The sequence below is a fragment of the Emydura macquarii genome, unplaced genomic scaffold (genome assembly GCF_026122565.2).
Source record: "Emydura macquarii macquarii isolate MOO-44397 ecotype Brisbane River unplaced genomic scaffold, CSIRO-AGI_Emac_v2 contig_1043, whole genome shotgun sequence".
Classification (NCBI taxonomy): domain Eukaryota; kingdom Metazoa; phylum Chordata; order Testudines; family Chelidae; genus Emydura; species Emydura macquarii.
The window spans coordinates 984,617-1,009,383 of record NW_027131180.1 but is presented as its reverse complement, the minus strand read 5'-3'; the positions used below and the strand labels follow the sequence as shown (position 1 = coordinate 1,009,383).

The 24,767-nt window shown below is 43.2% G+C and overlaps 1 protein-coding gene across 2 annotated transcripts in view; it reads left to right on the top strand.

Moving 5' to 3' along the window:
• Positions 1-10,395: 10,395 nt before the first annotated feature.
• RPS6KA3 (ribosomal protein S6 kinase A3) overlaps positions 10,396-24,767 on the top strand; it is a 126,585-nt gene continuing 112,213 nt past the window's right edge. For both annotated transcript variants that reach the window (XM_067545010.1, XM_067545009.1), the window contains exons 1-2: positions 10,396-10,676; positions 17,281-17,337. In XM_067545010.1, coding sequence (XP_067401111.1) covers positions 10,602-10,676; positions 17,281-17,337 — 132 coding nt within the window. In that variant the 5' untranslated portion in view covers positions 10,396-10,601. The remainder of the gene's footprint in view (positions 10,677-17,280; positions 17,338-24,767) is intronic.

Here is a 24,767-nt window from a genome sequence, read left to right as displayed (position 1 = left end):
GGGCTGTTGGAAGAGTGGTAGAGCTTATCTGCTTGGAGGGAGCTGAGCAAACTGAAGCCTACAGTGAGGAAAGATGGATCTGAGCCTGGAAGGTGGGAAAATCTGTTGAATTTGTGAAGACTTAATAAATGAAACTAAGGGGTTAGGGCAAGAATGTTTAAAACACCTGTGTGTATGTGAATGGACTGGAGAACCAAGAGGAGGAATTCAGGGGGAATGATTTAGTGCCATGGCATGGGGGGCATACTCTGGGATTGCATCTTGCAACAGTAACTAATAAAACTGACCAATTTATTACCATACTAATTTGCTTGTATATTATATACTCAACCTGTTGTCTGTCTTTTATACCATAAGCTGTCTAGTGCAAAGAATGTTTGTACAGTACCTAACATGATGGGGTCCCAATTCTGGAAAGGGTCCCAGTTCTGAATGGGACCTTTGAGTTCTACTATAATTATTTTTAATAACAGAAAAAGAAACAATAGAATATTACAATACTGTGGCTCAGAATGTTAGTACACTTCTCAATGTTTCTTCTTTCACCAAGTTTGTGTAATAACTTGTGCTCAAGGTCTTTTTGCAGGCTTCCCCATAACAAAATTACGAAAAAGCTTCTTAAACTCTTTACTGAGAAGACAGAATATAATCAAGCTTTATCACGAGGAAGCAAATTTCAACTATTCACATGTACAAAAAGAATAAAATGGGGGTATATGTCGGAGACAGGTGTGCTCTAATCGTCCTACATTTTATTGAACTCCGTTTTTCCATTCAGGGTAAAGAAAGCACAGGCAAGATGTTTCTTAAGAGCATAACAACAGCTATACTGGGTCTGACCAATGGTCCATCTAGCCCAGTATCCTGTCTTCCAACAATGGCCAATACCAGGTGCTTCAGAGGGAAGGAACAGAACAGGTGATCCATCCCCTGACGCCCATTCCCAGCTTCTGGCAAATAGAGGCTAGGAACAGAGCATGGTTTTGCATTCCTGCTCATCCTAGCCAATACCCATTGATGTACCTATCCTCCATGAATGTATCTAGTTCTTTTGTTAACCCTGTTATACTCTTGGCCTTCACAACATCCTCTGGCAAAGAGTTCCACAGGTTGACTGTGCATTGTGTGAAAAAATACTTCCTTTTGTTTTAAATCTGCTGCCTATTAATTTCATTTGGTGACCTCTAGTTCTTGTGTTATGAGAAGGAGTAAATAATACTTCCTTATTTACTTTCTCCACACCAGTCATGATTTTATAGACCTCTATCATATCCCCTTTTAGTTGTCTCTTTTCCAAGCTCAAAAGTCCCAAACTTATTATTATTATTAATCTCTCCTCATATGGAAGCTGTTCCATACCCCTAAATATTTTTGTTGCCTTTTTCTGTACCTTTTCCAATTCCAATATATCTTTTTTGAGATGGGGTGACCAGATCTGCAAGCAGTATTCAAGATGTGGGTGTACCATGGATTTATAAAGAGGCAATATGATATTTTCTATCTTATTATCTATCCCTTTCCTAGTGATTCCCAACATTCTGTTAACTTTTTGGAATGATGCTGCACATTGAGTGGATGTTTCCAGAGAACTATCTACAATGATTCCAAGATCTCTTTCTTGAGTGGTAACAGCTAATTTAGACCCCATCATTTTATACCTATAGTTGGGATTATGTTTTCCCACGTGCATTACTTTGCACTGATCAACATTGAATTTCATCTGCCCTTTTTGTTGCCCAGTCATTCTGCTTTGTGAGATCCCTTTGTAACTCTTGGCAGTTGGCTGAGACTTAACTATCTTGAGTAGTTTTTATCATCTACAAATTTTGCCACCTCACTGTTTACCCCTTTTTCTAGATCATTTATGAATATGTTGAACAGTACTGGTCCCGGTACAGACCCCTAGAGGACACTACTATTTACCTCTCTCCATTCTGAAAATGGACCATTTATTCCTACTCTTGGTTTCCTATATTTTAACCAGTTACTGATCCAGGAGAGGACCGTCCCTCTTAACTCATGACCGCTTATTTTACTTAAGAGCATTTAGTGAGGAACCTTATCAAAGGCTTTCTGAAAATCTAACTACACTATATCCACTGAATCACCCTTGTCCACATGCTTGTTGACCTCCTCAAAGAATTCTAGTGAATTGGCGAGGCACGATTTCCCTTTACAAAAAACTATGTTGACTCTTCCCCAACAAATCATGTTCTTCTATATGTCTGATAATTCTGTTCTTTACTATAGTTTCAACCAATTTGCCTGGTAGTGAAGTTAGACTTACTGGCCTGTAATTGCTAGGATCACCTCTGGAGCCTTTTTTTAAAAAAATTGGCTCCTCACATTAGCTATCCTCCAGTCATCTGGTACAGAAGCTGATTTAAATGATAGGTTACATCCACAGTTAGTAGTTCTGCAATTTCACATTTGAATTCCTTCAGAATGCTTGGGTGAATACCATCTAGTCCTGGTGACTTATTACTGTTTAAGTCTTGCTAATAGTTTAAAAGCAGATGAAATTTCAAATCAATAAATACCATAGGTCTTGATCATTGCACTATTCAAATTCTATGCTGGTGTAATTCTATTTAAATGAATGGATTTACACTAATATAAAACATAGTATTTCTTTGGTGAATCTGGCACCATATATTTTTTTATTATGGAATGATGCTTTAGGAGTATTCTTATGGATATTATTGCATTCTTCAGACATTAATAGGGTCAGAACTGCAAAAAAAAGCCTACCATAAGAAATTATAGTGAGAGAAATCTTTGTGCAGCCTATTCTAGCTAGTTCTGTCCATATATCAGTACAATTCTGTCATCCAAGTATTCATAACTGTAGACAAACTCTTCAGCAGATGTCTGAAGAGTTTAATCTTATTTTGTAAATTACAGTTGTTTCACTTTTAGTGTAGTTATATAAATCAGAATCCTACTTTTCAAAGCTAATACAAAACTTCGAGGAGCAGATCATCAGCAGGTATAAACTGTCTTCACTCTATTGATTTCAGTGGAACTCTGATTATTTACACCAGCTGAAGATCTGCCCCTCAGCTTCCAGTTTCTATTATGTCCTTCATCTCATTAGTAAAAAGGTATGGTTTGGATGAATGGACTATAAGATGGATAAAAAGCTGGCTAGATCATTGGGCTCAACGGGTAGTGATCAATGGCTTGATGTCTAGTTGGCAGCCAGTAACAGGTGGAGTGCCCCAACGGTCGATCCTGGGACTAGTTTTGTTCAACATCTTCATTAACGATCTGGAGGTTAGAATGGATTGCACCCTCAGCAAGTTTGTGGATGATACAAAAATAGGGGGAGTGGTAGATACGCTGGAGGGCAGGGATAGAATACAGAGTAACCTAGACAAATTGGATGATTGGGCCAAAGAAATCTGATGAGGTTCAACAAGGACAAGTGCAGAGTCTTGCATTTAGGATGGAAGTATTCCATGCATTGCTACAGATTGGGGACTGACTGGCTAGGCAGTAGTTCTGCAGAAAAAGGACCTGGGGGTTACAGGGAACAAGAAGATGGATATGAGTCAATGGTGTGCCCTTATTGCCGAGAAGGCTAACAGCATGTTGGGTTGCATTAGTAGGAGTATTGCCAGCAAATTGAGGGAAGTGATTATTCTCCTCTATTCAGCATTGGTGAGGCCACATTTGGAGTACTGTGTCCAGTTTTGGGCCCCCCACTACAAAAAGGATATGGACAAATTAGAGAGAGTCCAGCGGAGGGCAATGAAAATGATTAGGGGGCTAGAACATATGACTTATGAGGAATGGCTGAGGGAATAGGGCTTGTTTAATCTGAAGAAGAGAAGAGCAAGGGGGTATTTGATAGCAGCCCTCAACTATCTGAAGAAGGGTTATCAGGGAAGATGGAGCTAGGCTGTTCTCAGTGGTAGCAGATGACAGAACAAGGAGCAATGGTCTCAAGTTGCAGTGGAGGAGGTCTAGGTTGGATATTGGGAAAATCTTTTTCACTAGGAGGATGGTGAAGCACTGAAATGGGTTACCTAGGGAGGTGATGGAATCTCCATCTTTAGAGGTTTTTAAAGTGCGGCTTGACAAAGCCCTAGTTGGGATGTGTAGCCACTGTGGCCTCCCACGGAGCCAGAGCCTGGGGAAGGACCCAAGAGCTCTGATTGGCCCAACTCACACCCGGCCCCAGAGTCTGCCCGGCAACAGGAGACCCGGGCCGTGATAGGGCCACCCGGCCAGGCCAATTGGCAGCCGCGGGGCGGAGCCCCAACAGGAAGGGGAAGGATAAAAGCCTGGCCCCTGAGCTCAGTAGGGCCCAGAGTGCTGCCAGAGGCAGACGTGCTGCCCCACCAGCAGAGGCCTAGGCCAGAGCCTAACCACCGCCGACAAACCCCGGCCCCACCTGGGCCCGGGGATTGGATAGGGCCCTCAAGGAGCTGGACTAGGCAACCCGGCCAGGACGACTGGGCCGAGTTACCCCGACCTCGAGCCCGGGGCTGTGCTCGGGAATTGCCAGACTGGGCCGAGACCCCAGAGCCGCCCGAGTGGCCGGCACCCCCGGAGGCGGGACCGGATTTGGAGGAACTGCCGGCCACCGAGCCCCTCCCCACAGCGGGGCAGGACTTGGAGGAGCTGCCCGAGGCCGAGCCGCTTGCTCCAACCTACAACGACCTGGAGGAGCTGCCCCCTGAAGAGGAGTTCCCTGCCCTACCCCCGGTCGACGAGGAAGGACTAGCAGCGCTAACAAAGGTGGACTATCCTTGGGACACGGAGGCAACAGGTACTAGGGTCAGTGGGGAGGAAGTAGCCCAGGGACAGCCACGACCTGTGGCTGAAGCCGCCGTATTGCCGGTGTGTTGCGGCGGGAGCCCCGCTGGCACAGTGGCAGCCGCTTCTGCCACTGCTAGGGCCCTGGGCTGGGACGCAGTGGAGACGGGTGGGCCTGCGTCCCCCTCCCCTTCCCCCGTTCCCTAGCCACCCCAGGAGAATTGCTCTCCTGACCCCGCCTGAAGCTGTTATCTGCCTCTGCTCACCCTGCCTAGGGGTTGGAGCAATAGACTCCTGGTTCGCTCGCCTTGCCTGAGGCCTGAGCGATCTGCCTCTGCTCACCCTGCTAGGGGTTAGAGCAATAGACTCCTGCTCGCTCGCCCTGCCTGAGGGCCTGAGCGATCCGCCTGCTCACCCTGCCTAGGGGTTGGAGCAATAGACTCCTGGTTCGCTCGCCCTGCCTGAGGGCCTGAGCGATCCGCCTGCTCACCCTGCCTAGGGGTTGGAGCAATAGACTCCTGGTTCGCTCGCCTTGCCTGAGGCCTGAGCGATCTGCCTCTGCTCACCCTGCTAGGGGTTAGAGCAATAGACTCCTGCTCGCTCGCCCTGCCTGAGGGCCTGAGCGATCCGCCTGCTCACCCTGCCTAGGGGTTGGAGCAATAGACTCCTGGTTCGCTCGCCCTGCCTGAGGGCCTGAGCGATCCGCCTGCTCACCCTGCCTAGGGGTTGGAGCAATAGACTCCTGGTTCGCTCGCCCGGCCTGAGGGCCTGAGCGATCTGCCTCTGCTCACCCTGCTAGGGGTTGGAGCAATAGACTCTTGCTCACTCGCCCGGCCTGAGGGCGAATTACCAAGACTGATCTCTTGCCAAGAGCGAGCTATTCCCCATGTAGGAAGCCACCGTGGCCTCCCACGGAACCCAAATCGCTTACAGGATGATTTAGTGGGGTTGGTTTTGCTTTGAGCAGGGGATTGGACTGGATGACCTCCTGAGGTCCCTTCCAACCCTAATCGTCTATGATTCTATGAGTATATGACCACTGTCCAGCCATTAATTGATTTATCCTTGCAACATCCCAGTGAGGTAGGGAACTATTATTCCTATTTCGTACATGCAAAACTGAGGCACAGACAGCCTGATTCTCATTTACACAAAGGTCCCTTTTCTCACTCTAGTGGCATAAATTTACATGCATTCTAAGGCCCCTCTAATTTACTCTCACTTTAAGGCCTCTGTACACTGTTAGAGCAGTGTAAAGGGGCATTCGTGTAAATAAAAATTGGTCCAAAAGAGAATAAGTCACTTGTCCAAGATCAGAGAAAAATTATGTAGAATCAGGAATTGAACCCAGGTGTCCTTATTTCCACAGAGGGGTACAGTCTCTGTCCTCAAAAAATAAATCTAACAGATTCTATTGTCAGTTTTCACTTCAGTTTTCCTGGCATTTTCTCACAGAAGCGACTTTATGTCTGGCTTTTATCCATGCATTGTTGAATAATACTTTCTGTACACTTAAATTCTATCAAGAGTTTCTTGATGTGATAATGAAAATCATCAAGAGGTATCTAATTTGAATTCACCACAGAGCATTGTGGTTGCAATGTTTGAGTAATTGAAAAATCCATTTAGCATTGTTATCATTTATTTACCTTCACATTTTACACTTATTAAGCAATAAGACTTAATGGAGTGCGAATTATGATGCAATAATTCACACTGAGTACAGTAGTGTATGTTTTCTATGCAACTAGTGTGAATATCCATTTTCTTTATGTGTATTTAAACATTTAATATTTTTAATACCATTCCAATAACCCAAAAATGTACCTGTTGGACTAACTTTCACAGAGAAGTCAGCAGGCATTTTACAAATGCAGTAGTATGATCAGCACAGCCAGGATTTCACCCTAGGTGAAGTCAACAGGAGTTTTGCCATTGACTTTAATGGGACTAGGATTTCACACCAGTCTCTGCACCTCCAAAGAAGTGAAGATGTTGGAACAACTCTAGCTATGTCTCAATCTTGCAGACATTCTTTTAATGCCTATAGGTATGGCTTTAAATGTTAATCTGTGTTATCTATGACTGATTTTCTAGCATTGGACACCATTGAAGAGTCAATGATGACTTAGATTGATCTTCAATATTTGATACCACTGACCTCAAGATGATTTTTTTTTTACTCATCTGCAGGATTTTGTGGGAAAAGACAGGTGAGCCCTCTAGTAGGTTAATATCTTCCCGTTCAGAATTCCTGTCTATTTTGATAGGATGGTACTGTACAGACAAGGTGGTAAATCAGCTACATTATGGCTATGTTATAGAATGGGCAACCTGCATAGTACTGCAGTTAATGTCTCTCTTGCATGTAGTTCAGCCTTCCAGAGTATTGCCACTTCAGTGCCATATACTATTTTTTGCAGAACACTTGTGAATGCTTCTGTATCAAAATAAAGTGTATGGGAGAGGAAGACACAAGGTTGATAAGCATTTCAACCTAATTGATTGATACTGATTTTTATTATTTCTGGTAACTTAGAAATCTTTTACCATTGTAAGGCATAGGTGGGGAGAGATGTCTGCAGATGAAACATACAATACCATTGTGGATTATGGAACCAGTTCAACCACATGATGTAAGGTGACAGAGTCTAACGTACAAGTACTGCACTTATTCTGAGAGAAGACAATCAAGTGATGGTGTGTACTTTTTAAGTGGTTTATTGCTATTGTACATGTTTGTATATGAAATTCTTATTCTTGCCTTTTCTCTCTGGATTCACAGGTAATAGACAGAGGTGAACAAGGTGATCATCTACTTTTCCAGGATACAACTAGCTGGAAATGGTCATTATGGGCTAAGTCCAGGTTAGGCGCCTATGGAAGGGTGGGAATACCCAGAGATGTAGGGAAGGGAGAAGAGAGCACAGTTCCTATGTAGCAGGATAAGGTATCTGCTCATCTGATCAGCCAGAAAGAGGGATAATATGTGGTTCCATCGAATATGAGTTAAGTTTTTGCCAAGTTGAAAGGTGGCAACCCTATTTCACCCTCACCCAATGGGAATTCTCAGCAGTGTGTTTCTGACTTAGCTGTCATTTACACCAGAATAAATAAAGTAGTTCACATAAAGAAAAATGAATTAGCCTGGGGTAAGTGAGAATAGAATCTAACCCTTACAGGTATATTTGAAGGGACTGGGGGAGGGAGTATTATTTCCTTTATGATCTATCTGTGTTATGTGCCTTGGAGATGGGAAGGGGTTCTGCCGTGTTTCAGACATTTACAGTCTGCATGTATGTGAACTCTCTACTTATTCACAGCATCCCAGCAGCCAGCCTGCAAAAGTCTGAGACTGTAAAGTGATCTGGCTCTGGTCAGTTTACTAGGAAACATTCCTGATTACAAACCTAAGTTTAATGGCTGTCGAGAGCTACTGAATTATTTTTTTTTATCCATTACCTTATCCTGAATTTAACAGCACTAACTGTCCAGAGTAAATCTCTTCTTAATGTAAATCTAGGGCTCCATCCCACTTCTGGTAGCACTGTGGAGGTTTGTCAAATTCTGATTCATTAACCAAAAAATAATCCGACTCTCCATTGCCTTGCACCTTGTGTAGTCATTTGTATTTGTGCAAAATGTAATACAACATGGGTGGAAAATGCTATCAAATATGAATGAAAGCATTTTACAACTCACTTTCTCCAGGAGTAAATGGCCCCATACTCCGTTTAAAAAAACAAAGATTACTGATAGCATCCAAAGGGGGCTGGTGGTGGTACTGGTAGGGATTGAGGCAGCTTGTGACATCCCGTCTCTTCTTCCTACAAAAAGCTGGGAACACTTTCAGGTAACTTTTAGTTGCTGGAAATAGTTGAGCCACTAGTTAAATTATAATATACATGCAAAAGGTTGTTTAAAACAAACTTTTTTAAAAAAATAAAACTTACTGCATCTAATTTCTTTGCCTACTCTCCAGTTTTCCTTGGAAAATCGATATTTCTTTTCTTCATTGTCCTTACTTTCCTCTGACTTATTTTTCTCTACATTTGTCCCCCATTTGCTTGTGTTACTTTATATTGTCTGAACTGCCTAGCTGTCTAAGGAGAGTTTAGAGAGACAAGATGGGTGAGGTAATATCTTTTATTGGATCAGCTTCTGTTAGTGAAAGAGACAAGCTTTCGAAACACACATAGCTCTTCTTCATGAGAATTTGACTGAATAGATTTTCTATACTAGGACTTCTTGCACTATTTGTATAGCAAATAGTAGTATTTTAGTGTATAGCAAATAGTAGTACAGTGAAAGTAGAAGTGTAGAGCAAATTTAGCTGTGTTTACCACAAGGACATGTAACCTACCAGTGCTACACCATCATAGGTGTTTTTGCCACTGCCATCCAATTTAGGGTTAGTAAAAATGGTGGGACAGCTGTCTGCTAGCACTTTCATTTTGCTAGCACCAGTACAGCTCCGTCAGTGCTGGAGAAATTGTGCAAAGAATCCTAGTGTACACAAGGGGCACTGCAGATGACAATGGATTTAACTTTGTTGTGAGAACCTTAATTCGACTTGTTGATCTAAAGACCAGACATCCAGGACTAATATTGACAGAAAAGCCTCAGTGCAGCTAGTAAGTTGGTCAAAAGCCTAACAAAAGCTTATAATGCAGTGGTTAGAGTATACAGATGCTTGCAGGTAGTCTTGTTTCGAAGTTTTTTCCACTACACGTCTGCTGATGGATATACTCTTACTGTTAGATAAAATATTTATAATATTAAGATAAACAAGAAGGAAACCAGGAAATGAAAATACTTGTTTATGCCTGATCTAATTGAGTTGCTGTGACAGCCTTAACTTTGGCATGTCCTCACTTTGGGTATTTTAATTTTGTACATTTATACTACATTCACACTGCTCTCTGTATTTCCCTTCCTAGGGTAAAACGATAGCACTAATAAAGACCCTTTGCCTAACCACCTTACATCTGAGTCCCTGCGAGGCAGGTTGTCTAGCCACCAGGACTCTGGACTGTGACCCAGGAGACTACGGTTCTAATCCTGGCTCTGCGCCACCACTTCGCAGCGTGACCGTGGTCAAATCATTTCACGGCTCCGTGCCTCAGTTTCCCCATCAATCTGAATTCCCCAGCTGCTTTGTTCTCAAGGGTGCGAATGTTCTCGGGACCTCCCAGGCCCACGGTGCTGCCCGGGCCCTCACGTGGGAGCCCACGGCTGTCGGGGGATTGTGTAGCCGTGTCCCAGCTCGCGGGGGAGGGGAGCTGTGGCCCGCGTGACCCTGCCTCTCATGGGTGAGGGGAGTGAGCACTGCAGAGGCAGCGGCCTCGCGCTGGCGCCCAGGAATGGAATCTGGGCACAGCCTGGGCTCCCCTGCACCGGGCGGGCGGGCGCGCGCGCGCTCGCTGACCCCCCGCCCGTCCAGCTCCCCCCCCGCCCGTGCCCGTCCAGCTCCCCCCTCCCACAGCTACCTGCGGGGATTGGCTGCGCCGGCCCCGCCTCCACTTGCTGACGTGCGCAGCCTCGGTTTGACGGGCAGGTATGGCCCGGGCGCCATGTTGCGAGCGGAAGCAGGGAGCGAGCGGGGCCGCCGGGGCTGAGGCAGACGCAGACGCAGACTGGGCAGGGCAGCTCCGCTCCGCCGGGCGGGAGGAGGCTGGGAGAGGGAGGCGGCGGCGGTGGTGGTGGTAGCGGCGGCCAGAGCCGGGTAGGGCCCTCCGCCTGCCGGGGCGCCGAACCGCAGCCGGGATCCTCGCCCTGCCGGGGCGCTTGAAAGCGGAGCGCAAAGGCGGCGGCGGCGGCGGAGCCGAGCGGGGACGATGCCGCTGGCGCAGCTGGCGGACCCTTGGCAGAAGATGGCTGTGGAGAGCGCGGCCGAGAGCAGCAGCACGGAGGTACGGGGCCGCGCCGGGGGGGCAGCGTGGGGAGGAGGCCCCAACTCCGAGGCCCGCTCCCTGCGAGCCCACTGCCCGTCCGGCGGCGCCCTGCCCTTGGGAAGGGCATAAGGGAGGGTCAAGGCAGACAGCGGGCGCCCGGCTCCCCAGGCGAGGTGTGTGTGTGTGTGGGGGGGATTCGCGAGGCCCCCGGCCCCGTGGGGAAGGGGCTGTGACTAGCCCCCAGCCCCGACCCTAGCAGCGCTGTCCCGTGCGCCCCGCGTGGCTGTGCGGTGATGGGGAGCGCGCTGCTCCCGGAGCCGGGCAGAGCGAGGTGACGCGCAACCCCCAAGTCTAGGGGAAACTTTCCCCCTGGCCGTGGGCGCGGCACGCTGCGAGCTGGCCGGTGACAGTCGCTCAGGCGGAGACCGGAGGGCGAGGAAGCCGCACGGGACTTTCCCCTCTCGTAGCATTTGCTGCTGCTGCTGCTGCTCAGGGCTCTGCCTGCCCTGGTGTCTCGCTCCTTCCCTTCCTCCCTGTCCCGAGTGAGCCCCGGCTGCTGCTGCTGCTGCCGCTTCCTTGTCTGGAATGACCGGTCTACACACATGAGGGGGGGATTGGCCGGGACCCCACCACATCCGGGTGTGTGTGTGTGTGTGTGTGTGAGAGTGAGTGAGTGAGCCGGCACCCTCCCTCCGTCCTGAGCGGAGAATAACCTGCTTCTGCGCCGCTGAAGGACTCGGTTGATTTTGTTCCGTTCCGGTATCTGGTTACTGTCACCGCCACCGCCAGTTCCCTCTTCCCGGACTGGCCCAGCCTCCTCCACACGCACTTCCCATCCGGCGGACACGGGGCTGAGGGGAACTACTAGTTCCTAATAGGGTAACTCTGCATAGCCTGACTCTGGCAGGCCGGACAGGCATATAAGCAGCCTGGCTTCACCCTGCTTAATGTCCTTCTCTCCTTTTCACCTCTCTGCCGTTGGAAAAGGACCCCCATCCATCCTATCCCATCATGTTCATATCTAAGCAGAGTTGGGTTATCCCTGCAGGTCTGGTTGTTTTTGCGAGTAATCAGGATACCTCCTCATGTTGGTAACACTTGCTGTTTGACCATTTTGGGGGAACATCCATGTGATGCTGTGCAGTGAGGCGACAACAGGATGGTGGTGTGAGGTTTATGTATGACATCAGTGTCACAGTTACTTATGAATCTTTAGTTACTAGACTCAGTTGTTCCAGGTGTTGCTGAGGAGATTCAGATTCTTCCCAAGAGGGGGATTGATTGATTGATTGGAGCTGCAGTAACTTTCACTTTTCATTAAATAAAGAATCATGTACTAATGTGGTTTAGACACCAGATAATAAAGGCTCAGAAAGTTGTAATAATGTTGAGATATTTGTCCAATTGCTTTCTGACTGCCCATCGCTTAAAAGGAGCCTGCAGATCAATTTGACCTCCAGTGAACCAGTTCTGATATCACAGTCATTTAAAAATACATGTCATTCTTACAGTCGTTTTCTCACTAACCTTCAAAGTGGTAGTTCCAGATGTAATAATTTTGGAAAGGAGAATAATTACTAAGAAGAACAATTTAAAACTTGTTCTAGGAGGACAAATATTTTTCTTTCCGAATACTTATCCAGCACGACTGAATTTTAACAATATGTGAACGGTGTTACTTTAATTTCCTCTTTATGCTTTGTATAATAAGGAAACATAGTAGCTAAATACTATGAATATAAGGAAACCACAATACTAAATCTAAAAGGATGTGTGTTACTAAATGTTAAGTTTCCATTATTTACTTGGTATTAAATTCTTCAAAATTCTGTGTTTGAAGACTTCAGATTCAATTATTTATTAACACTTTTTAAAAAATAAACATTTCAAAATGTATTCAGTCACTTCTTAAAGAAAAGTTATGTATGTAAACAAGTCCGTTCTGTTCATGCATTATCATATGGCACTTAAAAGTTACCTAGAAATGCTACAAAAATATAGAACAGCTCCCCATCTCAAGGGTTTACAATGTAAGGCCCAATCCTAACCAATACTTATAACCATGCTGTGCCTCACATATAGGTATAATTCCAAATTATTTCAATTTTACTACTTAGATAGAACACCGATAACCATTGGTGCTTTTTTAGGGAAAGTTCATACCTCTGAACATAGATCTGTTTTTTTGGTTTATTTTAGTAAACATTTGATATGGAACACACTTAGTATTCTATGTTACTATGAAGAGAAATTATGAATATTTGATTAGACTATTAAATTGATACATGGAATTTTAAAAAGAACCTAAAGTGATATAGGTGCCTAAAACCTGTCAAAATTCACTGGAAGTTGGGTGTCCAACTTCTGTAAACTGTTTTGGCTGGATCTCAAAAGAAGAACATTGTTTGCCTGAAAGCTGTCTCTTTAAAAATAGTCAGTTTTTAGATCAAGCACCTAAACAAATGGCTTAAATACTTAACTGTATATTTAATTCACATGAGTTAGCCTTATTAGTAGTACTGCAATCTCTTGATTACAGTCAGATCCCTGTGGGGATCCCTGTTTGTCCTTATGGAGTCCTGTTATGACTTAACTTCCATAGCAATACATTACCTGTCATCCACAGCTTTTGAAAATCATGTACATTTACTATGTTTGCCATAGATATGCACTAAGGGCTTGTCCACATTGTGATGCTGCTGTGCAGACCATGAGGGTATGAACTGCAGAGCACACCAAAGTGTTGCCATCTAACTGCCCCATGTGGACACAACTGGTGCAAACTAAAAGGTACCTACTTTGCATTAACGGAGTTCTCTTTCAAACAGTTAGATCACAACACTTTGTGCTCCACAGTTCACGTACCAATAGTCCACACTGTGATGCAGTATAAATGTAGCCTTAATATAAACATGCACTGATACACGTCCCAGTCATGCACATTGATTCATGCAGATAGACTTTTTAAACCCATGTGCAGCCCTAAGGAAAACGTAAGCTGTTATAGCAAAATTTGGTGTTACCTCAAGTTATACCAACGTTGGGTTTGATAAGTATTTTTTTTCTTTGAGGGAAATCAAATTCCATGCAAACTGGTAAAAGGCTTTGGGGGTTGAAAATATATCCATACAGTTATTAAAGGTGAACGAGACAGCATTTGACTCGTATGTTTCTACAGCACTCAACAAAATAGAGCAGCAATCTTGAATGGGATCTCTGGGCAAAATTGTAATGTAAAGCGTTTTGGGGTATATTTTGTGTTTGTACATAAAAGATTGTAAATAAAAGAAAGCTATATTGTGTATAAAAATTGAGGGACTATCCATAGTGTAAATCAAGCTCTGTTAAAACCAGTGGAACTATATTGATTTACATCAGCTTAGGTTCTTGCCACACATCCTTAATTGGCATCTGTGTCTCATGCTGAGTATATATTTTATATAACCATGCACAAGACATGTTGGCCAAGAATTTCAAATATTGGGGTCTTAATGTTAGTCTCCTAAATTCATATTTAAGTATCTGAACAAGCCACCTGGGAGTTGCACTCCCAGCAGCACCCATTAACATCAGTCAATGGGCAGTGTGTAAATATGGGTTTGGGAGCCTAACTTTCAGCACTTAGTTTTGAAAGTCTTGGCCATCGCAAATAATGATAGTTTAAAAGCAAGATATTTTATATTCATTCTTTCACTTGTCCGCTGAATCCAGGATTATCTGGTCTTGCAGCAGTCAGTGGAATATTACTAATATTTAAATGAGTGGGGTGAGTAAGAATGTCAATTAGTGATGTTGATGCTTAATATCTGGTATGGTGTGGCATTGATGCTAATGATCCCATTCTTGCTAATAGTTACACACATGCGTAACTTTTAAATACATGAGTTAAATCCAAAATTGAAGTTAAGAGAATGCATAAGTGTTGGCAAGATTGCATCTGTTCTTTGCCACCGGCACTTTTAATGTTCCAGTTGTGATTACTTCTGTGCTTAGTTTGTATATCTGAGCCTGTGAAATATTACATACTTCTGGGAAATAAGCCACAAGAACAAAGATCACATTTGCAACAATCCTTTGCATAATGAAAACAGAGAGAGAAATACTGAAAACATATGCAGGATTGTCTAAATAGAATGTATCAATGGATTTTGAAAGCTACTCAACTCTTTACCATCATTCCATTGTACTGAAGAATTTCATCACAAAACATCCTCTAAATAGTTTTCTCTTTTTCGAAAGTGCTTATCTATTCCAATGCAATATTTCTTGGAGTTTGCGTAAGTTTATGACAAATGAAACTTTTTTAGTATAGTTTTATTATAATAAAAAATAAAGCATTCTTATCTGATGCTTATCCATAATATGTAATATACCTTGTATTTCAAAGACCAATGTACAGGAGAGGCTCATGGATTTTCTTGATTCCATCAGTAAAATGGATATCATAACTAAGCACATGATTTAATCACAGGTTCCGGGACCTGTGGGACTTCTAGGGTAGGGCTGGAGCAGGTGTGAAACCACTGCCCTGGAGCTGTGGCCGAACAGCTGGTTGGGCGGGCCACCACCGAACAGCTGGAGCGGCTGGGCTGGAGCAGCTGCCCTGGAGCAGCTGCAAGCCCAGACAGCTCTGTTTTCCCCCTCTCTCCAGGGTATTTTTAGTAACAGGCAGGGACAGGTCATGGCTTCTGTGAATTTTTGTTTATTGCCTGCGACCTGTCCCTGACTTACTAAAAATACCCATGACAATCTTAATCTTAGACATTAGCATGTGAATATGATACTTATGAAACCTACCATCCTTTTAGTACTTACTGCCAGTGATTTCATGTTGGCAGTTCTAAGCTTGTGAATGTTTTGCTGCCCTAGGACCCCAGTAAAATTTCTCATCACAACTACATATCTAGGAAAACAGAACTGGGAGTCCATATGGGGAAGGCAGATTGGATGGGGAATTGAGACTGGCTGGACAAGGAGACTGGGATTTACTAGATGAGGAGAAAGGGAATGGAATGAGGAGCCTGAGATGGTGAAGAGACAAGGGGGGACAAACTGGTTGGAGGGGGCATGGTAGTAGGAGTCATGGTTGGGGGGGGAAACAGGCAGAAGAATGTCTACCCACTGTAGAACACGTCTCTCCAGAGCCTGGAAGATTCTCCAGAATCTCACTATTCCTTCTACTGTCAGCAATTATGTGTGAAGCCTACTGGCTTCCCTGCCTTCCCGATCCTCACTTCTGGCTTCCCTGCCTTTCCCCCTCTCCCCACTTGGATTGAATTTCTTAGTTCTTGTTTCAGTGTCCTTTTCAGAGATTAAAAATTATTGTCCTGAGATTTGCTGTATCCCTGGGCTAGTGACAAAATAACCTTAAACTGAGGAGTTAATGCCATACTTGCATACCATATAAAGCTACAAACAATATACCACTGAAGTCTGAGAATCTATGCTTTCTAGTAGTGTGCAGCATTATTTTTTGTTCTTAAAGGACTATAAAACTAGGTTATTCTGATTATAATCTCCCATGGATTAGAATGAATATATAGCTTTCCTAACAGTAGTTCTAGCAACAGCATACAATTACTGATATAATAAAAAGGGTTAGTGTGGGAGAAGAGGCGTTATCACATTTTAACTCCAGTACCTGCTTTTGCTTTGGGTGTTCTCTTGCAGCATTAAAATAACTTACTTTTTGATGGTTTTGCAGCTGGCCTCAGAATTCTGAACAACATTAAACTAACCAGAATCATTTTGCTGCTTCAGAAGTAGCAAAGACACTGTCTGTCTGTCAGCAGGAGAACTGATAATAGTGAATCAACCCCTTACCTTCTAACTATGCCCAGTGACTAAGATTAGCAGCAGTATAATGAGAACTGTGTTGCACTTAATGTAACAGGGTATAAATTGGCTGCATATGCTCTTGAAAACGTTGGGTGGTGATAAGCAGGGCCAGGACTTTCAACCTTGAACATCATTGTCCCATAAAAGACCCATGAATGTATCCACTCCTGCCTGAGGGTTTTTTTTTTTTTTGTTTTGTTTTGTTTTTTTTTTCTTACTACAGTCTAAACTGTGCTAATAACTGTTATTTTATGGCATCTTTGACAGTGATGAGAATGGCTTGATACATGTGGTTGGTCTCAGGAAAAGGAGTTTATTTGTGCTGAATAACTTCCATTGTGGGGCTCATTTGGACTAGTGTGGTACTGTATGGCAGGGATGGCCAAACTGGCTTGTGAGCCACATGTGGCTCTTTTACAGTTAAAGTGCGGCTCACAGACTGTTGTGGGGAGCTCGGAGCTTCTGCCCTATGGCAGTGTAGTGGAGCTAGAGGATTCTGCCCAGCGGGGAGGTGAGTCTCAGGGTGATCAGTAAGTTTGGCCACCTCTGATGTATGGGGTTTGAAGTTTGTGTGTTGCTCTGTGCTATCCACAACATGCTTTACTTTTGAAAGGGGATCATCTTGTATCACCCAGTTGAACTTTTCTCGCTTTTAGAGACTAAAATGCTCATAATACTACAGCGATGGGGGCCATGTAAGCAGCACCTAAATAAATGTTTTTCTGCTTTTAACTGAATTCAACAGTTTTAGTAACTTGCTGTCTATTTGCTATGTTTGTTGTAGAATGGGCAACAAATTATGGATGAACCTATGGGAGAAGAAGAGATCAATCCACAAACTGTAAGTAAAAGATTACAAATATAAGCATGGATAGCTTTGTTTTGTGGCACATTGTTATTGATCACTCAAAGATTAAGGGCTGGCTATATCTTGTAATGTAAGCCCTGTATTCATTAGACCTAAATTGTGTGTCATGGACCTATATTTTTGAAGAAAAGCTTTCTTCGTCACTGGTCCAGTACAGTATCCCTTCTGTTTATTTCAATATTAAATTCAGCTTGTATAGTGCTCCCAATATTTTAAGTGCGGTGCAGGTTTTTCTGTGGAAGGCACAAAGCTGTGTCTTGTAGGAGTCAGAGGAAAACCATTGGCTTTGACTGGTGGGAAAGGCACATATGTGGTATTTGATATTACGTGGCTTTTGCTAATAGGGAGGGGATGCATCTCTTTCCCCCCCTTTTTGGACAGAGGCAAAGGTGACTTTGACTTTAGGAAGGAAGGTAGGTTGAATTCCTGGATTCTAGAAATTCTTAAAACTAGCTATCTTACAGCACCCATTATAGCCAACATCAATGAATAAAACACAGCAGCTGTTTTCTGCTAAAATGATTCAGTGCAGTAGTTAAGAATGTTGATGATGTCCGTAAAATAGATTTACATTTAGAGCTAGTAGGCTTTCTGCAGATTATAGCAGATGTTACATTAGCTAATATCCAGAATATGAACAGAGAGTTCAAGTGATGGTCTACACAGATTCCACTGTTGATATATATGTGTGTGTGTGTGTGTGTGTGTGTGTGTGTGTGTGTGTGTGTGTGTGTGTGTGTGTGTGAGTGTGTGTGTGTGTGTGTGTGTGTGTGTGTGTGTGTGTGAGAGAGAGATCAGATTATTTTTGGCTAGAATTGACCATCAGGGTCTTGCCTGCATCCTAAGTGCCCTTACAGCCCCACTTGAGGGCATAAAGGATAGAGGTGGCCTAGCCAGCCCTCAGTTCCTTCCTACTGCTTTGGCTTTGAGATCAAATCATTGGCAGTGTTCCCTTATCTTGTGCACTGTGCTATTAGATTATCTTGTTTATTAGAGTTATACTAATTGTATTCGTTAAAGTAATTAAGTTTCCTTTTGCCGATAGGCCTATAAAACTTTTTAAATTTATTATTTATTTACCAAATTTAGAAAATAAGTTTCTGTTAGCCTAGCTACCCCCTCCCTCCTTCACACAGGGGTACTGGAATCATGGCAGAAGCCGAGTGACCAGGATTTAAGACATGTCTCTCCATATGACACTTCCATACCCATCAAAAATGGTCACTCTTAGTGTCTGATACGTCTTGGGGAAAGGCACATTCTTGGATGTTCTGTGTGGTGATCTTTCTCCAAACCCACCTAGAGAACAAAGGAGAAGAGGCTGAAACTTTTCCTGCTGGAGAAGTCAATGCAAGCTGCAAAGTAATGGAGATCATTGGAGAGCCTCAACATGCAAATTAGTTGATCTGTCTTTAACCTGTTGAGCTGTGACCCCATTCTGAGCTTCTGGACTGCTTCCTTTCAGAGGCCTCATTCATCTACCACTATGTCAGTGTTAATGTTTATCAGAGGCAGAAAGGAGTGCTGCTGTAAAGGCATGCCTAGTCTTAGGTTGCCTTCTATCGTACCTACCAAGAGGTAGAAGATTCATACAAACTCAGTGAAAGGGCATAAGATTGAGATACATACAGATATACTCAGTGACATTTAAAGTAGATCACTCAGTACTCTCCATCTAAGGACAGTGCTGCCCATGGTACTGACACTAGCACCAACCACCTTGGTACCTGGTGCCTTTGCACCAACTGCATCTTCAGTAGTAACTGTTCCCATACCTTGGTACTAACTAGCTCTACAGTACCTGATGCATTGATATTGATCTCCTTGGCACCAAAACAGTATGCAGCATTGGTGACCTCTCAGTAGGCCTGGGCTTGACATCCCCTCTGCTGAAGAGACTTAAATAGGTCATTACTAAGCCTCCTGTTGTAGAGCTTGGCTGGAGAAGTGTCCCCATAGCAATATCCCCTGCACACAGACAGGGTCCAACTGATAGCACTGCCCTGCCCTTAGAGGAAGTATACTACTTCTTCAGCTGAGCACAGCAGCCCCTGCTTGCCTTCTCTCTCTCCCCTGGATAGCTCAGTGGGAGTTAGGGAAAGATTCCAGGTAAGAATCTATGATGATAACTAGGAAGAAGTTAGGAACTCATAGGGATCATCCCACTTAGTATCCTCTGCACTATTCCTAACCATATCAGTCCTGGCTACACTGGATCCGTTGGCATTTAACTCCACTCCAGGAAGCCGGCCTTGTCCACTGCATACAAGTTTATGACTCCTTTCATGTAAGAGACAGATTCAGCCTCTTCAGGCAACTCAGCTGCTCCATTCACCACTACTGGAGAGAGAGGAAGAGAGTGGAAAGGAAATCCAGAGGATGAGCATCAAGTTATGGCTACAATATCCTCATTTTATCCAGATGAGGCATTAAACCCACCTACTATGGCTTTTGTAGATGCTTTCAAGTTTTTCCAAATAAGATGCTTGGTGGAAATCTTAGCTATTCCTCTTGTGATCATGTAAGAGAAACAACACAAGCTCTTGGACATTTTACATTCTGCAACACGAGGGATTTAGTCATGCCAATAAAAGATGGCCTGCTGACACCTACAAAGTCCATCTGGCATACACCAAAAAGTTCGTTCAGGGAGCAGGCAAGTTGCTTTCTTTAACTCTACTGAAAGAAAGTTAGTTTCTGAGTATATCACCCAGCATTCAGACTCATATATTGTGAGAGATTCTCCACAGGTACGGTTTGTAAGGTCCTGGTTCTTAGGACACGCAGAAACAAGAGACAGGTTATTCCACTTTGTCCTCTAACACCAGATAGAGAAATCCAACCAAGCACAAGTATTGTAAAAATAACAAGTAAAAGATCTAGAAAGGACTCTTCCAATTCTTACTCCTGGGGGAGTTGCAGGTTTCTGAGCCCCAAAGGCAAGAACTCAGAACAGGCTTTTTGAATGAGTATTTTGTATTCATCCTTAAGAATAGTGTCAGGCTTTAGACTTGCCCATAGGTGAAACCCTAAAGAAGATATCAGAGGAACCAGATGGACAAGGAAACTAAACCACTAACGATTGATTTTCATTTGGTTCAGAGTCAGAACCCTGTTACCCTTTTGCATGCTGCACTAGAGGATGTGATTACGGATGAATGGGAAACTAACAAAAAGCAGTTGAAGAAATTGGCCAGGAGGCATTATAGCATCTATAGGTCCAAATCAGAGCCAGTTACCTTGCCAAATGTTAATGCAGCCTTGTCATCCTTGGTAAAGAACATAGTGATTCCAATGGGCAGTGATTTTTCTTCTGAACGTCAGCCTGATAGGACTATCTAATCTGTTTTAAAGAGGGGCTTCCAAAGACCTCAGCAGCTCTTCAGGCATCCACTGCCTCTTCTTTGCTAGAGCCATTCTAGCATGGACTGAGTTCCTAAAATACGCTTTTCCTTTCAAGATCAGCAAACCCTTTGGTTTAGGGGCCATTTGGAGAGAAACTGCATTAGTAGTGGTCTCTGTAGCAGACACCTGTCTGGACAGCCTCAGACTTAGTGGAATACAATTCTGACCTGGTTGGGGGTGGGAGGTATAGCCCTCACCTGGATCCAGTGATGGTTTCTGATCCACTGGAAAGACACTTAATTATTGGGACACTTAAGAACTGTTGGATGCTGGAGGTTCCACTGCCATCTGTATACTGGTGGCACCCAGCTTTACATCTTGTTCTTCACATTTTATACCTACACTATCTGATAGATGACACAGTGCCTGCAAGAGATAAATATGAGGATGGAAAAACAGCTTCTGAAGTTCAAACCCAGAAAAGACATAAGAGATGTTGTTAAGAGTAAGGGAAACCAGTCACTAAGCATTTTTATACTGCTAACCTCATTGTACTCTTGGAAAACCATGTAGCAGCAGTGACTAGAAATGCCTTTCTCACTTCTGTGAATGCCCAATAGGAAGGGATGGAAATCTAGAACCATGATACATGTTTGTCGCTGCAAGCCTGTACTGACTGTACTGCTGAAACTTGCTCTGTTTTAGTAATAGTCAAGGCCAACTGGAAATTTACAGCTAGTCCACCGTGCAGCCTCCAGTTTTAGCAGGCCAATGTGAAGAGCTCATATTTGTGCTCTGCTTCCTCCTCCTCCTGCTGTTACCAAATTCAAAGTAATGTCCTTGTTGTTGTGTTTAAAACACTTAATGGAATAGGCTACCTCATACACTGTCTCACCATCCTGCTGTCCCATGGTAACTGTACTCATTAGGGGTGCACCAAGAGGAGATTATAAGGAGTTTGTGAAAAGCCATTCCCCGGGATGGTTCCTGAACTACTAGTGGAGATTAGAATGTGTTTCCATCTGAAGACCATCAAGGCCTGAGGCAAAAGTCTCCTTTTTTTCAAAAGTTTACCCACAAGAATAGAAGCTTATTTATTTATTTCCAGGGTGGGAGGGGAAAAAAATTCTGCTAAATGTAATTGAACTGTAGCAAGGCAAAAACACAGCCTTTGTTCACTTGGAATATTATGCCACTATACTGTAATTCTGAGCCTGGTTTCGGTGATAAAATCATAAACAAAATGCTCCTTTTGACTAGATGAAAATTGTTATGAATGTTACAGGCAGACGTGACAATGTATTTCAGCAGTGGAGACTTCTGATTTTAAACTTTGTGACTGTCAAGAACTAGTAAGAGAACATCCAGTGAAATTATTCAAACACCTAACAGGGAAGACTGACTAAATTATTCCAAAGATACCAGACAAAAGTGCTTGCAGGGAATGAATGTATAATTAAAGACAACCTACTTTTTTATTTCCAATTTTAATTTTGTCTTCAGGAGAATTGTAACTGAGGTGAAATAATTGTGCAAAAACTTGTAAAAGTGAAAAGTAAAAGTGTAAACTTGAAATATGTTTGAGAGAAGCTTTCATATGTTTAATTTTTCCTTGATCTTAATTATAATATTGTAAAAAAATAAGCACTACTTTCTTTGTATGCTTTTATAGTAGGCTGGACCTAAATTCTGCAGTATTGTCCCCAGGTTTCTATACCATTGTATTATGGTATGGACCAAAATTAAGCTGCAGTTTCAGGTAAACAAAAAAGTTGTGGGTTTTGGGAACTTGAAAACTGAATAATACAATAGAACAGTATTCTTTGTGTTTATTCGATGTTAAATTTACTCTGTCACTAAATCTTTAATTTTTAGTTTGCTACATTATTTTGTACTGATAATTTGTAACTATGTATTAGAAGTTGCAAGACAGAAGTTGGAATTTCTGGCACCTGGTAAAGGGAGAGTTCTGTCTGCAGGTACTTGTAGGCCATCGTAACTGCAGTATGTAGGGTTGGTTTCATCTGAGAAATGGGGCATTTCACACCTGTTACTATTTCAGGGTATCTGCAAACTCCAAGATATCACTACACCTGTTTACATTCTGATCCTATTTAGATTTTTTTTCCCCATTATCATAGATAATGTAGCCAACCCAAACTCATGACACTAAAACCTTTATGCCATACCACACACCTATAATATCTACTTACATTTTTTTACATATGCCAGCAGAGAATTTGGTTATTTAATTGAAACATGGCCTAATATAAAACAAATAGGTTGAAGTGAAAATTGAGGTATAAATATCAAACTAAGATCTTAGGTTTGCCCTAAAGTAGTACGTTTATAGTATGTTTATTCCTTAACAAAATGTTAGAAAAATTCAAGTCTATTCAGTGAATATAATCGTTCATACATATTAAGAACCCAGTACTATTTTGATGGCAAATTTTTTACCATTTAAATTTAGCAAAAATCAAGAATCCTTTTTTCCCCCCAAGGGTTGTGTTTTAAGAGGTAGTAGTCCTCTATAAGTGGTAAATTTTAATAATCCAATTTTAATAATCCAAGGCAATACAATTTTACTATAAACAAGATGAATTATGTTAATTTTTTTACACTGAGATGTATTTATATTGTTCTTACAAAACCACAGTTGATGGTACCCCATGACTTTGATCTAATTTCCTACTCATTAGGAAGAATATGAAAAGTTAGTTCTTCAAGATCTTGTTCATATAGGTGCTCCATTATAGGATGTGTACACACTCCTGATTGGAGATTTTAGTTAGCAGTGTCTGCAGGTCCGTGCCTGCTTCCTACCCAAACCTCGTGCTCTGCCGCCACTCCAGTTCCTTCTCAACTGCCCTCTGCTCAAGATGGAGCATTGCGATGTCCACTGTTAGCTTCTCAGCTACTACTTTTTTCTTAGTATTTTGTTTATTTTGTTCTTTATTGTTTTAGTTTCAAATCTTGCCGGGCCTGCCACACTTATTTCTCCCTCATTGGATTCGTACACTTGTGTCCAAAACTCTACCTTCTTTTGGTTTCTCTTGAGGTATTTCCCAGGGAGGAAATCCTGAAATCCAGTAGATGTTCATGTCATCCTGGTAGAAGGATCCAAGGGTGTTTCTATCTTTCCTTACGCACCACCACCGTGGGCATTCTGGAACCCATGGGCTCTGAAAGGTGACCGATATTATAGGGTACCTTCCTATAAGAAGCATCATTCAGATGAGCAGCCTCCAGTACTGAAACAGTCATTGGTATCTCAGAAACCTCCTCCCCAGGAAGAAATCCCTGATGAGCAGAAGCTAGTGGTGGAGGAGGAGATATCACCATTTAACAAGTCCTCCTTTCCTCCACAGACAAGGCAGTTTTACCGCCACCACCACCACCACCATTGTCACATGTAGATGATTTCAGGGATTTTTAAGACCTAATGAAAAGGGTAGCAGAATCACTCCAGTTCCCTTCAGAGGAAATCCAGGAAATTGAATATCCCCTGGTGGACATTCTGCACTCTGCCCCCAGGTCAAGGTTGCTTTTCCCATTAGTGAGGCTTTACTGTCATCAGTCCATACCACTTGTAAGGAGGTAGACAAAAAATATTATATGCTGGCCAGGACCTGGAATTTTTTTCCCCCTACCTCATCCCCAAGTCCTTAGAAGTGGTTGTGGTCAGTGAGAGGAGTCAACAAGTCTACTCCAAATCAGCTTCCTCAGACAAAGAGCTCAGGTGACTGAGTCTCCTGGGATGAAAGCTGTTCATGGGCTGCTCTCCAGTTTAGGGTCATGAACTATCAGGCTTTGATGGCAAAATATGACTTCACAAACTGCAAAATTTTCATATTTTATTAACATTTACCCCAAGACTAAAGTGAGCGGTTGCAAGCCCTCATTTAAGAAGGCCAGATTATGTGGGCTTCTCTTTAAGCTTCCCTCAGCAGAACTGACACAGCCTCACATTCGTCATGTGGCGAGCCTCCTGGCTACAAACTTATGGTCTCTCCAGGAAGGTTTAGAACACGGTGGAGAGCCTTCCTTTTGAAGGG